At 36.9% G+C, this 12,697-nt stretch overlaps 1 protein-coding gene across 6 annotated transcripts in view; it reads left to right on the forward strand.

Annotated features, from left to right (window-relative positions):
- The first annotated feature begins 917 nt into the window (after positions 1-917).
- SLC12A6 (solute carrier family 12 member 6) overlaps positions 918-12,697 on the forward strand; it is a 52,931-nt gene continuing 41,151 nt past the window's right edge. For 3 of the 6 annotated variants that reach the window (XM_026722556.2, XM_026722557.2, XM_087915218.1), the window contains exon 1: positions 918-2,076. In XM_026722556.2, the coding sequence (XP_026578341.1) occupies positions 1,830-2,076 (247 nt within the window). In that variant the 5' untranslated portion in view covers positions 918-1,829. The remainder of the gene's footprint in view (positions 2,077-12,697) is intronic. The other 3 variants (XM_087915217.1, XM_026722558.2, XM_087915221.1) reach the window with 2 other exon arrangements.

Raw genomic sequence — 12,697 nt, forward strand, 5'->3', positions numbered from 1 at the left:
TTACCTCATCAATGAAGGTCTGGGGTGCCTTGTGGCCTTTCTCATGACCACTTGCTTTGCCTCCAAAGCTGCTTGTGTGCCTCAGCACTAGTGGTGATATTCAGCAGGTTCTGACCAGTTCTGGAGAACTGGAATTGAAAATTTTGAACAGTTCAGAGAACCGGCAAATAGCATCTCTGACTGGAGATTTTACAGTGTCCTTCCCCTGCTACGCCCACCAAGTCAGGGCCACAGAACTGGTAGTAAAAAAATATTGAATCCCACCACTGCCCAGCACCTTTTGCAGCCAGAATCAGCATGTTCTTAAAAGCGTTGCCATCATTCTGTGGGTCGGAGACCTGGAAATGTGAGGTTCCTGCCGTTTCGTGAACTCTCCTGCAATAATAGTTACGAAATGGTCCTTTCTCTCTCTTGGCGTAACACATCACCAAGCACAGGTAGTCCTCGACTTACGACCACAACTGAGCCTGAAATTTCTGTTGCTAAGTGAAACATTTTGTTAAGTGAATTTTACCATTCTTGCTTGCCGTGGTTGTTGAATGAATCACTGCAGTTATTGAGTGGGTAACAAGGTTGTTAAGTGAATCTGGCTTCCTCGTGAACTTTACTCACCAGAAGGCCTCAAAAGGTGACCTGCCTGGACACTGGAACCATTATAAATATCAGTCAAGTTTCCAACTGTCTGAATCTTGATCATGTGACCATGGGGATGCTGCAACGGTTGTAAGTATGAAAAATGGTCATAAATCATTTTTTCCAGTGCCGTCATAACTTGGATGGTCACTAAATGAACTGTTGTAATTCAAGGACTACCTGTAGGGGAACTTTGGGTTAGTGAGATTTTACAGATTCAATCTCAGTATAGTTTTGTATAATAGTCTTTTTGATATATACATATTCACTCTTGTTTTTTTTTCCAGAATCCTACAATTTGAGGAGGACTGATAATTTCCTTGCACTAGGTCCATCTAATGGTTATCTTCTACCAAGATCTTCAAAAACAACTGAAAGTTTGAAGAATTCTTGATGTTGTACTTAAGAGATAACTTTGCCTTCTGTTCTTTAAGTTCTTGCACTGGAATCTGACATTTTTTCTCTTTGGTTTGAAAAAAAAGATTGAAAGAAAAGAAAGACTCCTATCTCCCTCCCTCCCTCTGTTATCTTTTTCTGCACCAGAATCATAAGGAACGTTTGCAAAGAAAAATATTTTTTTCCTGGCATTCACCAAGGAAAACAAGTGGATTATGACCTTACTACATTCAGTTCAGACTTTCTAGCATTTTGGCATATCTTGCAGATCTTTGCCTTTGGATACTTTTTCCTGTTGCATTTTGCTGAGATAAAAGCTTAACAGCAGGTTCTCTCTCTGTTGCTGCTTTCCCAGACATATGGCTGGAATTTTTCAGTGTGGCCCTTTGACAGATAAAAATTGCAAATCTTTTTCCTTTCTTGACTTTTAAGCTATCTTTAAGAACAGAAAACTCTGACATATTTGTCTGATGCATGGGAATCTTCAGCGTAATTATCTGTGAAACATTAACTGACAAAATCATGGTATATTGCCTTCATTCAATCTTAGACTGTATTTCTAAAAATATACCTAATAAGCATTGATGTCAAAATATCACACTGTCAGTCTGAAGCAGTTTGTGAATCTATGGTAGACATGAATCTTCCTCATGAGAGAGTATTGGATAACATTGTTGGCATCTCTACTTTTCTAAATGGTCTTCCTCTTACGACTTGAGGTGACTTTAGGTTAAACTGATCAGGGAAAAGGGTTTTTGTTTTGATTTTTTTCCGGTTACTCTGCCATCTTTGTTGCCAAGATGGCTTCTGTTCGGTTTATGGTTACCCCTACTAAAATTGATGATATCCCAGGACTATCTGATACTAGCCCAGACCTCAGCTCCCGCTCTAGCTCCTGCGTCCGGTTCAGTTCCAGAGAAAGTGTGCCTGAAACAAGCCGGAGTGAGGGTGCCAGTGATTTTTCACGAGCAACCACTTCCTTGGCCACTGAAGCTGTCGAACCTGCTTCTGACAAGATCACCAACCCTCGCACAGATGTGGTTGAAGGTAGGCCACCTTTGGTGGGAGGATGACTGGATATTTAAAGGCTACCAGTAATTTTGCCAATGGAACAAAGTTACTGGTTGCAAGTGCCTTGCTTAGTAAAAGAACCATTTGGTGCTTGTTTTCAAATATCTTGTTGGTAGAAAAACATTGAGAGATGAGTAGGTCTTGGAAGCTTCTTGTTTAGAAGTTGTGGGAAGCACAGTTCCTTGTTGCTAATTCAAAGAAATATTTTCTGTGTTTTGGGAGGTATGTTGATGATATCAGAGAAGTGTGTGTGGGCCTGTCCATTTCATATTAAATATTGTTGACAGATGTCATTTTCACCCATGATTGTATTTTCCAGATTTGGCACCTTAGAATACATTTCTCATTTTTATGCCAAAGTTTGACTGGCATGTTTTAAATTTACAAGAGAGAATAGTTTCCTGATCAATCTTATTAGAAGCAGCTCTGAATTCCTCTGCTTCTAACATGGAAGGAAACTAATCAAGGTGAGAAGTTTCTAGAACTAAGAAATTCCTTGACAGTTAGAATAATTAATCAGTGGAACAACTTGCCTCCAGAAGTTATGAGTGCTCCCAACAGGCAGGAGGTTTTTAAGAAGAGTTTGGATAATTGTTTGTCTGAAGTAGAATAGAGTTTGCTGCTTGAAGAGGGGTTGAACTAGAAGACCTCCAAGGTCCCTTCCAACTTTGTTATTTTGTTAAAACAAGCTAATTTTATTGTCTTTAAATTATGCTTTCCCTTTGGAGTACTGAGTTTGCTGATCTGCTCAGTTTTTCAAATTCCTTCTCGTTATTTTTCCTCTTGTGCCAGGAAATGCTGAGCAAGACTCATGGGAAATGACTTGGGAGAATTTCAGTTCCCTTAATTTTGTTGATTTTTCCTGTCTGATTTTTAAAAAATGTCTAAGGTTAGACCAGGTTTTGCTCAGTCACCACTGAGTCAAAGTCACATCTTCATTGTGGAGTTTCTGAATAACAACACTGATTTGTCAACAGTCTTTAGATCCAGCCAGTCTGTAGTTCATTGTCTGATTTCTGAATCTTACTTTGTTCTAAAAGGCATCTGTCCTAAATTGCCCTCAAATCCCCAATTGAAGCAAGTTGAAATTTTTGAAAAAGGGTAGTGGAATAAAAGAGAAGTTAAAAAAAGCAGTTTTTCAGAGCATCGTCTATGAAAGTAAAATAATACAGGTGAAGGCTTATGCGGTAAAGCCCCCTTTTCTGTTCAGCAAAGACTGTTAACATGAATCACTTCTGGGAAATCTGGCAGTTGTGCTTTTGATAACTGAGGATTCTCCTTCACCAGTCTATGTTTATGCATCTAAAATAATTATGTAATTATAGCTATATTAGGCCCCCAGCTTTGCTTTGCAGATAATACCTTTTTGAGATGCTGCTAGAAAGAAGTAATTGTAATAAGGGAATAACTCCTTTAATCCTTTTTGTTCATTGGATATGTGTCTACATGAATAACTTTAATTCTCAATTTATATTATTTTACAAGATGTATATCAGCATCAAACCTAGGTGCATTTTAAGAAGGGTTAAGTAGATGAAACATTATGTGGTACAGTTTCATCATTCTTTAGCAATAATTCCCATCCTACAGTCTGTGGATAACTAGTGGTTTGTAAGAGTATTGTAGGTGGCCCCTAAATTTATCCATTAATTTTATATTAATGGATAAAATTCACCTACTGTAAGATTTCATGAGATTTCAGCCTTCCTGCTCAAATTATGATAATATTTCAGGTGGAATATCAAAACCTTATGAAAGTACATGGTTTTACAAGTTTTTAAGAATATATTTTAAAATTAAAATTTGAGATCCTTGTGATATCTGCAGTTTAATAATGTTCCTGAAGGATTCTGAAATTGGGAAGAATTGCTCAGGTAGTCAATTCAGCAAGTAATCTGATTGCTTTTAATGGTGATGACGAACCTTGAATTGCCTCTGGAAGTATACTGGAAGGCAATGTCACTTGTGCAGCAGTGATGTTACATGGGAAACTTTAGAGTACCCCAAATTAAGCACTGCTACATTCTGAGTGTTCTTATAGGAAAGCTCCACCTAGAGCACAATGCAGTTATCCAATCAGGAGGTGACAAAAGGTATGAATGGCAACCGTTGTAATCCAGAAATGAGCACAACTGATACATGGGACGAATCTGCAAAACTTTTAGAGCAGGAGTTGTATGTTCAGGAAGCCCTCCAGATGGTATATTAACTTTGGTGAAATGCTACTCCGATAGCAGTAAGAGATGTAAAAGCAGATCTATAGGTTCAGAGGTCTATAACCACTTGGATATGCCAGGGTTGAGCTGAATCCTATTCTCCCCCATCCAAACTCCCAGCTTCCAGTCACTGGTTAAGAACCTTGAACAAATTGTACAGCTAAGGGTGGAATACATAGCTGAGTATCATTTAGGTATTGATGGTGCTGGCAAATAAAATTCAGTGATTTCATTTAGATGTTAAATATGAGTGGGAGAGAGTTGAGCTTGAGGAACTGCAGATAAGAGAGATTTAGTGTTACACCTCGCCCCATCCCCATCAACATCAACTCGAACTAGCATTGAAGGAAAGAGGAGAACTAGCACAAAACTAACTTATGGACTTAATCAGAAAGGTACCATGATTAGGGCTATCAAAAGCTGATGAGAGATCTAGAAAAACAAAGACAGATGTACTACCACCATTACATGTCCTCAAGGGATCTTCTGCAAAAAAGTATTCATTACCACTTGGACACAGCTACATGTTCCTCCCGACTGGCCTTGACCAACTAGGAATAACATGGATCTAAAATGTAGAAGAGCTCACAGCTCCAAAGACCCTATCTACTTCAGGCCTAACCAGGTTAAATTTATTTCAGATAGTAAGACTATATTTCAATCACTTGCATAAGACCTGCCTAGTGGTAAGTGCCATGGTGGTGCAGTGGTTAGAATGCAGTACTGGAGGCTACTTCTGCTGACTGCCAGTTGCTAGCAGTTTGGCAGTTCGATTCTCACTTGGCAAGGTTGACTCAGCTTTGCATCCTTCTGAAGTTGGTAAAATGAGGACTCAAATTGTTGTTGGGGGCAATGTGCTGACTCTAAAGCTGCTTAGAGAGGCCTATAAAATACTGTGAAGTGGTATATGTCTAAGTACTATTGCTATTGCTAGATTGTGTCCAGCTCAAGTATACTCCAATGACTTTGCCCAACAGTGAGCCTGAAAAAGCTTCAGTAATCTCTCCTTATAAAGAAAGGATCTGGGCACCCAAAAGAAGGCTGCCGGTCAATTATTTCCAGACACAATAAAATTGGCCCACTTTATCATTTGTTCTGTCACCACATGAGTCCGCATAAGAGCTCTTACTCATGCTCAGTTGGATTTGCTCTTTTGTCTTTCTCCAGACGTATTCACAAGAAGTGTTTTTATCTCCCCAAGCTCCTCAGAAAACAGGAAGCTCTATGGGATCTCCAATCATGAAGAGAGTACACTGTCCAATTTAAGGCTCTTGTTGCCTGCTCATTCCAGATAGCAATATAAGGCCTTGTCTAGAGCATGCTGCAGAGCTTCAGGAATAATTCCCTAAAACATTCCTGGGTTCATCAGTAGCCTGGCCTGGAGCAATCCAATAGGCCTTTCCTTCCTGCTACGGGCAGCAGCCACAGAGAACTGCAGTGATTTGTGTAGTTGCCTGGAGTCAACTTTGACATGAAGGAGTTACTGCAGTGCACCATTTTTCCCCTTTTGCAACAGTCATTTCGTCAGTTACACATGCATCATCACTTTGTTATGACCTATAAATAGTCGTGCCTACTTCAAGGAATCAGGAGTGTGTGTATTTGCTTCCAAAAACTATGGCATTTTATATTGCGTTTGTCCCCTTTGATTTTTTTTGCAATGCTGTGGGATGTTTTTTCCAACGACTGTATCGCATTTCGATAAAAGTCAATTTGGGGCATGTTTAATTGTGAAAGTTGGCAGGCTGCCTTTCCCTCATTGGTTTGCTGAGTTCTTGCCCAGCTTTGCAGAGCACTGATGTGTACATGTTCTCCTGCAGTCTATCCTTCAGGAAGCAGGATAATTTTGTACACTTCTTATTTAATTGTATTTTACACCTTTTTCTCCACATGAACCATTTTCTGAGTATACAAATAAAAACAGTAACCACAATGTTTTCTTTGTTGCTCCTACTCCTTGATAGCACCTATCTTCCAAGTGCTATGTTTATCTCACACAATTTACTCCTCATTTATACTTACTACTTTTTTTTAGTCCAGACAGATGTTACATGCAGACTTTATGTAAGCAATTGCACCTTTTTTTAAATTGGCTTTTTCTTCTTGTTACTGTTGTAGTAGTTATCTATAGACAGAGTTTTTTCTTTTACATAATCTTTATTAAAGAGATATTAACATAAAAACAATACAGATTTTAGAAAATAAAGAACATAGTGAAAAGGTAAGAAAGAAAATAGGAAAAAATAGATCAAAAGAAAAAAATGTGAGAAAGTGGCTTCTGATTCTCTTAACAACTGTTGTAAATGCATTCATAGTTTAACTTCTCTAAAATTACCTCATTAGAACAGTGCTTTTCAAACTTGGCAATGGCTGGGTAATTTGGGGAGTTTAAGTCCGTACACCTGAGTTTTGCCAAGTTTGGATACAAACACTTAGAGCTACAGAGCCACCTGTGGTTTTTGCCGTACTTGTGTATTTGTTTGCTTTATGAAGAAAATTTCTTCAAGATTGTATCTGGCACACAATAAGCGAGCTTGTCTTTCCTTCTAGCAACTCTACATATGGATAAACATGAGATAAGATAAATTGTGCAGCCAGCCAACCAATGTCTCAATAATTCTGAGGTCCTTAGTGCTTCCTTGAGTTATCTGATGAGATGTTTGCCCTTAACTGCTTGTATTTCAATACTCCTATACATATAGTTCCTATTAAACAAAAGACAAAGTAGGATAATATTTTTGTGGCTGGAGAAAAAAAATAACTTATTAGTGATAGCAACCTCCATGTGGTGGTACAAGGCACCAGCCTAGAAATCAACGGACTGACCTCTAGTCTTTTAGGCATGAAAACTAGCTGGATGACTTTGGTCCATTCTTTCTCTGCCTGATCTACACAGTTGTTAATGGGGGAAAATAGGAGGTAGAAGCATTATATACTGTATCCAGAGGTGTCACATTTGGCAGCCTGTGGGCCGGATGTGTCACATGCAGGCCACAACCACCCCAGCTCTGCGAATGGGAAAAATGTTGCAAAATGTCATGTGACAGCAACGTGAGGTGGCGAGTTTGATAACTGCTGTATACCGTCTTGGTGGGATATAAATCTAATAAAATGGCTTTATTATATATGAGTTTTTAAACTCTCCCATTGTCTTCATATGCTTGTTTATTATATTTTCATAGTTATTTTAAGAAGTTTTTTATTCTTTTTATTACATATTGCCCAGATTACATTCATAAAATATGACAGATAAATAAGTGACAGATAAGATAAAGACCTCCATCCCATCTTCAAGTTGAGCTCAACTTCTGGTGATTGTTCCCATTTAGGTTTTTTGGCAGCATTCTTGTTTTTTTTTTAACCAGCCTAGTCAATAACCCTGATGATTTCCCGGATCCAAATGCTAACCAAGTCTGAATCTGCTTACTTTCCAATTAAGTACTAACACCTTCTAGGGCAGGGCTGTCAAACTCTTGGTCGATAGGCCAGATGCGTCACACGCTGGCCATGCCCATGCCCGGTTAAGCAATGGGGCAGGAATCTCGATAAGTCATGTGAAGCCGCCGTGTTGATGCGAGTTTGACACCCCTGTTCTAGGGCATCTAAATACACATAAATATACTTGGTAGACAGCTGCTATCTTTTCTAAGGTATGTAAATATACTTAATGGTACCTCTGTAGACAGCTTGAGAAACGAAGAAAAAGTATGAAGAAGATGATTTTGATACCTTTTAGCAGCAGTGATCATAGGAGGGGTCCTTATTTTCTTTTGTGTAGCAAAGTAACATGCTGCATTTGTGTGTACAACATACACTGTCTCCTTATGTGCACTTGTATCCTGTCTCATGGTATAAGTATCTGTATATCTGTTAAGAGTTTGATCAAGGTGACTGCATATAAAGTACATGTAAGGATGTAATAGGCATATGAGTTGCCTATGTGTGTGTATGACTATTTTCAAATTACTTTATGTTGTTTTTGTGTGTTTTTGTATGCATATGTGTACTGGGAAACAAGGAGTGGCCAACAAATGCTTTGCTATGAATCATATGACTGGGCAGAAAGAGGGAAGGGAGCATTTGTCAAGAAACTAAGCTGCCAAATGCCTCTCCCATAAGCATTTTTTATTTATTTGATTTCTATAGCCACACATCTCAACAAACAAATGTTACATTGTTTTTGTTCTGTTTTTTAGTATTATTAGTCACCCAGAGTTAGATACGACTGATTGAGATTGAGAATGTGGGCATATACATTCAATAAATAAATTAAATAAATAGGGGTACATTGAAAACAATGTTTTTTCTGGGGTGTGTTTTTCTGTAGAGTCCCTGTTCCCTCCCCCCAGTTTAATCCTTTCCATTGTCTGACTCAATTTTTCTTTTACCTATTTCTCCAATCGTAGCAAATTTGATCATATTCTGTTAACTTACCTTGCTGATGAAGAGTCTCAAGCTATTTTACATAATTTTTTCCAGCATTCTTTTGGGCTGAAAAGTATAGCAAGTATAGACATCAAATTACAAGATTTTTTTTTTCCTGGAAGCAGATCTTTGCTGATGTCAGTTTATCTGTTCGGGATTTATAAACTCAGAACGCAATAGGAGAGAAATTTGCCTACCAAGGTTCTTGTAGTATAACTAAGTATTTTTTGTGTTACAGTGCTTTCAGTTTAAACAAATGTGGCAATCAAGGAAAGTGTTTATAAATTCGAAAGAGAAATAAGCTTTACTGGAAGACTTAAATCAAAGGTGCAAGTTAGGCCATTTTGTTATTTTGAAATGCACTATTTTAGTTTTAATTGGCCTTTTCTGTGATTGTAATATGTGATAAATTTATACTTCGGCTTCTTTGAGTCTTGGAGTTAAGAAGCATAGAGTTTAGCTCTAAATTGTAAATTCTCATTTAGTATATTAAATACTAATCTCAATCTCCTTTTCTTCCAGTCCAGGGCATTAGCTTAGACCTGTGCTCGTGGAGCTGAGGCAGAGAACATTGGAAGAAAAAATGGAGCAGCCAGGACTTAAAAAGGCAGATGAAGATGCAGTCAGATTACAGTGGAAGAGGGTATACATAGTGAATATTATGTAAATATTTCACAGAAGCTTACTAAATCCTGATTAACAACAAGGTTTTTCTGGAAGTAAGATTGTGAACCATTGCTTCCAAGCAAGCTCTCAGCTTAATTAAGGGCCATTTTCTGCCTTTCCATAATGGTTTTTCCCCCTTCCATTCAAATGAGATTTGTAATCACATTTTAGTTGAGCAAGAATGGAAGATGTGCACTCTTTCATAATAATAAAGTGTTCTACTCTAGGTCAAACCACAGTGGTAGGAAGCATAATAACGAACGCCTTTATATTTGGAGGGACACTAAATTATCTGCTGTGTTGCATGTAGCAGGTCCTGATATGATATATGATATGCTATGATGATATGATATGATATATGATACGATATGATAACAGGACTTTCAGGTTATATAATAAACTCTAGGTGTTGAATAGAATTCAGAAGCTCTTTGTTCACAATTCTGGACTCAGAATATACAATCCAGATAGCTAGATATTCTCTCCACTATAAATTGAAGTATTAACCATAGCCTGAAGGATTGATTTACTTTGGTGATATACATGTCAATATTAATGACTCAATTTCCATTTTCTCTTATGTTCTTTTAAGAACATGATAATAGCCTGGTTATATTGGGACAAAGCTCATCTTAGGCCAGAGTTTTGCTCTAATAGTCACCAGACAGATATCTCTGCTATGCTTCACCAAACGAGGTGAAAGTGTATTTCTTTCCAGCTATTCTTTCCCTGCAACTGGTATTTGGGGGCATGTTTTCCCCAATGTTTAAAAAAAAAACTTATTGTTTTATTGCTTTTAAAATAATGACAGAAAAGGAAAAAAGTTAAAAAGAATGTTTTTTTAAAAGTGAAAAATGTGATAAAATTAAAAAGGTTATATAATTTTAGCAATATATATATATACACATACATACATACATACATACATACATACATAGATACACACACACACACACACACACACACACTATTGATCTGAAAATGTTAGCTTTTGGGGAACAGTTGTATTTATATAATACTTTCTCGTAAAACATGATAAATGTAAGACAGTGTAAAAACATGTGTTTTAAAGAAGAATTATCTTTATTACCACTCCGGCCAAATTCTGTTTTTGACAGTCTTTCTATATAAATGTATGAGTCTAAAAAATTCTAAATATTTTAGTTATATAAATGGTAATTTGAGGTCCATTGATATTCTTAAGTTAAAACATTCTCTCATTGTCTAGATACTAGAAGAACCTCCAATTCTTTATTCCATCCATTTCTTAATTTTTTTAAAAAAAATGACCCTATTTTATTATTTTTATAAATAAGGTGAGATAAATCTATTTCTCCTTTCTTCTCCTATTTTTCCCACAATAACAACCCAATGAGGTGAGTTGGGCTGAGAGAAAGTGACTGGATCAAAGTGACCCAACCTGTTATTGATAACAACTGTAAAACTACGATAATAGTAGCTTTTAATTTCAACTTAATTTTTCAGAATTATATCATAATCTAGAGAATGTACTTAAGATATAGATGTTTTTAAAATGTAAAACTAATATACCACATTTATTTATTTTTTTAAGAAAAACTTTATTAATTTTACCATTAAAAACAACACATCTACAAATTATATACAGAAGAGAAAGCAAACAGGCCTTGGCAGAGGCCAAGAGGGAAAGAGAGAAGGGCAAATGAGGGAGGAGAGGGAAGGGTAAGGGAAGGGGGGGGAAAGAATGGGGGAAAACAGTTAAAATAAAACCATATTTTTGTGACTGTCTGTAAGGTCCTTTCTTCTTCAAGTATATCGTCAGCGGTACTTTTCATTAACTCTGCTTAGGTAGCCCTTGGCTACAATTTTTCTCAAAGTAGTCTATCTTTGATTTAGCCAATTGTACCAAGGATTCCAATTGTTATAATAGGTTGAGGATTCTTTATTTTTTAATGATTGGGTTAGTTTGTCCATTTCGGCGCATTCTAAAATTTTCTGAATGATCATTTGTTCAGTGGGGATAGAAGGTGATTTCCAGCACTGAGCGAACGCCATTCTGGCCGCGGTTAGGATATGAATTATAATATACTTCGATTTTTGGGATACTTGTTTATCAAAAATTCCTAGAAGGAAGGACTCTGGTTTGTACTCAATTTGTTCCTTAGTAATCTCTAGCCAATGCCTAATTTTTTGCCAATGTTTCTGAGTTTCTTTGCATGACCACCACATATGGAAGAAGGCACCTTCTATGTTTTGACATTTCCAACATTTGGGACTTGTGTTGGGGTGCATTTTCGCCAATCTCAAAGGGGACAGGTGCCATCTATAAAACATTTTGTATGAGTTTTCTTTATAAGCTGCTGATTTCGTGATCTTAATGTTCCTATTCCAGATCCTTTCCCATTCTGCTAGGGTGATAGTCAGTCCCACGTTTTTGCTCCACGCAATCATATTTCCTTTGACAATCTCTTGTTCTAGTTCCGTTTCCAATAAGTGTTTGTAGAATTTAGATATATTTTTTTTTATTCGGTCCTAATAGAATTTTGTCTAAAGTCTGCAATTTATTGTAGATTCCGAATTCCTTAATATCTTGTTTATATCTACTATGGATTTGAAGGTACACCCACTGATCAATTATAAATCCTCGCTCTTGTAATTCTTGTCGTATTTTCAGCTTTCCTTGTGGGTCTAATAAATTCTCATATTTAATCATTTTAGTTATATCCAAATTATTAGGGTGTACTATTGCTTCCATTGGAGAAAGCCAAATCGGTATTTTTAGATAGAGTTTTTTACGTACTTTTTTCCAATTGGTTAGTAGCGAGTCCCTGATAAGGTGCCTATGGAAATATGATTGCCTGGGTTTCCCAGTTTCCCACAGGAAGGCGTGCCATCCTTTCTGCATATCGTGGCCTTCTAATATTAGTGTTCTTTTGTTGGTTAGATTCACCCATTCCTTTATCCATAGTAAAATGGCTGCCGTATGATATATTTCCCAGTTTGGCAGGGCTAACCCTCCTCTGCTTTTCAAATCTTGTAAGGCTTTTACGTTGATCCTAGCTTTTTTTCCCTGCCAAATAAATTTTAGCGTTATCTTATTTAGTTCTATAAAAAAATTTTTTTATTTAATTTGATTGGAATTGTCTGGAATAAATATAGAAATTTTGGAAGCATATTCATCTTAATCAAGGCAATCCTGCCCAGTAAAGAAAGCTGTAATTTACTCCAGGAATCTAAATCTTTCTTAGATTGTTGGAGTAGTTTGTCATAATTGTTTTCTTTTAGTGATTTGCTTTGTGGAGTTAGCCAAA

The sequence above is a fragment of the Pseudonaja textilis genome, chromosome Z (assembly GCF_049901715.1).
Source record: "Pseudonaja textilis isolate UNSWEBS1 chromosome Z, rPseTex1.2, whole genome shotgun sequence".
NCBI classification, from domain to species: Eukaryota; Metazoa; Chordata; class Lepidosauria; order Squamata; family Elapidae; genus Pseudonaja; species Pseudonaja textilis.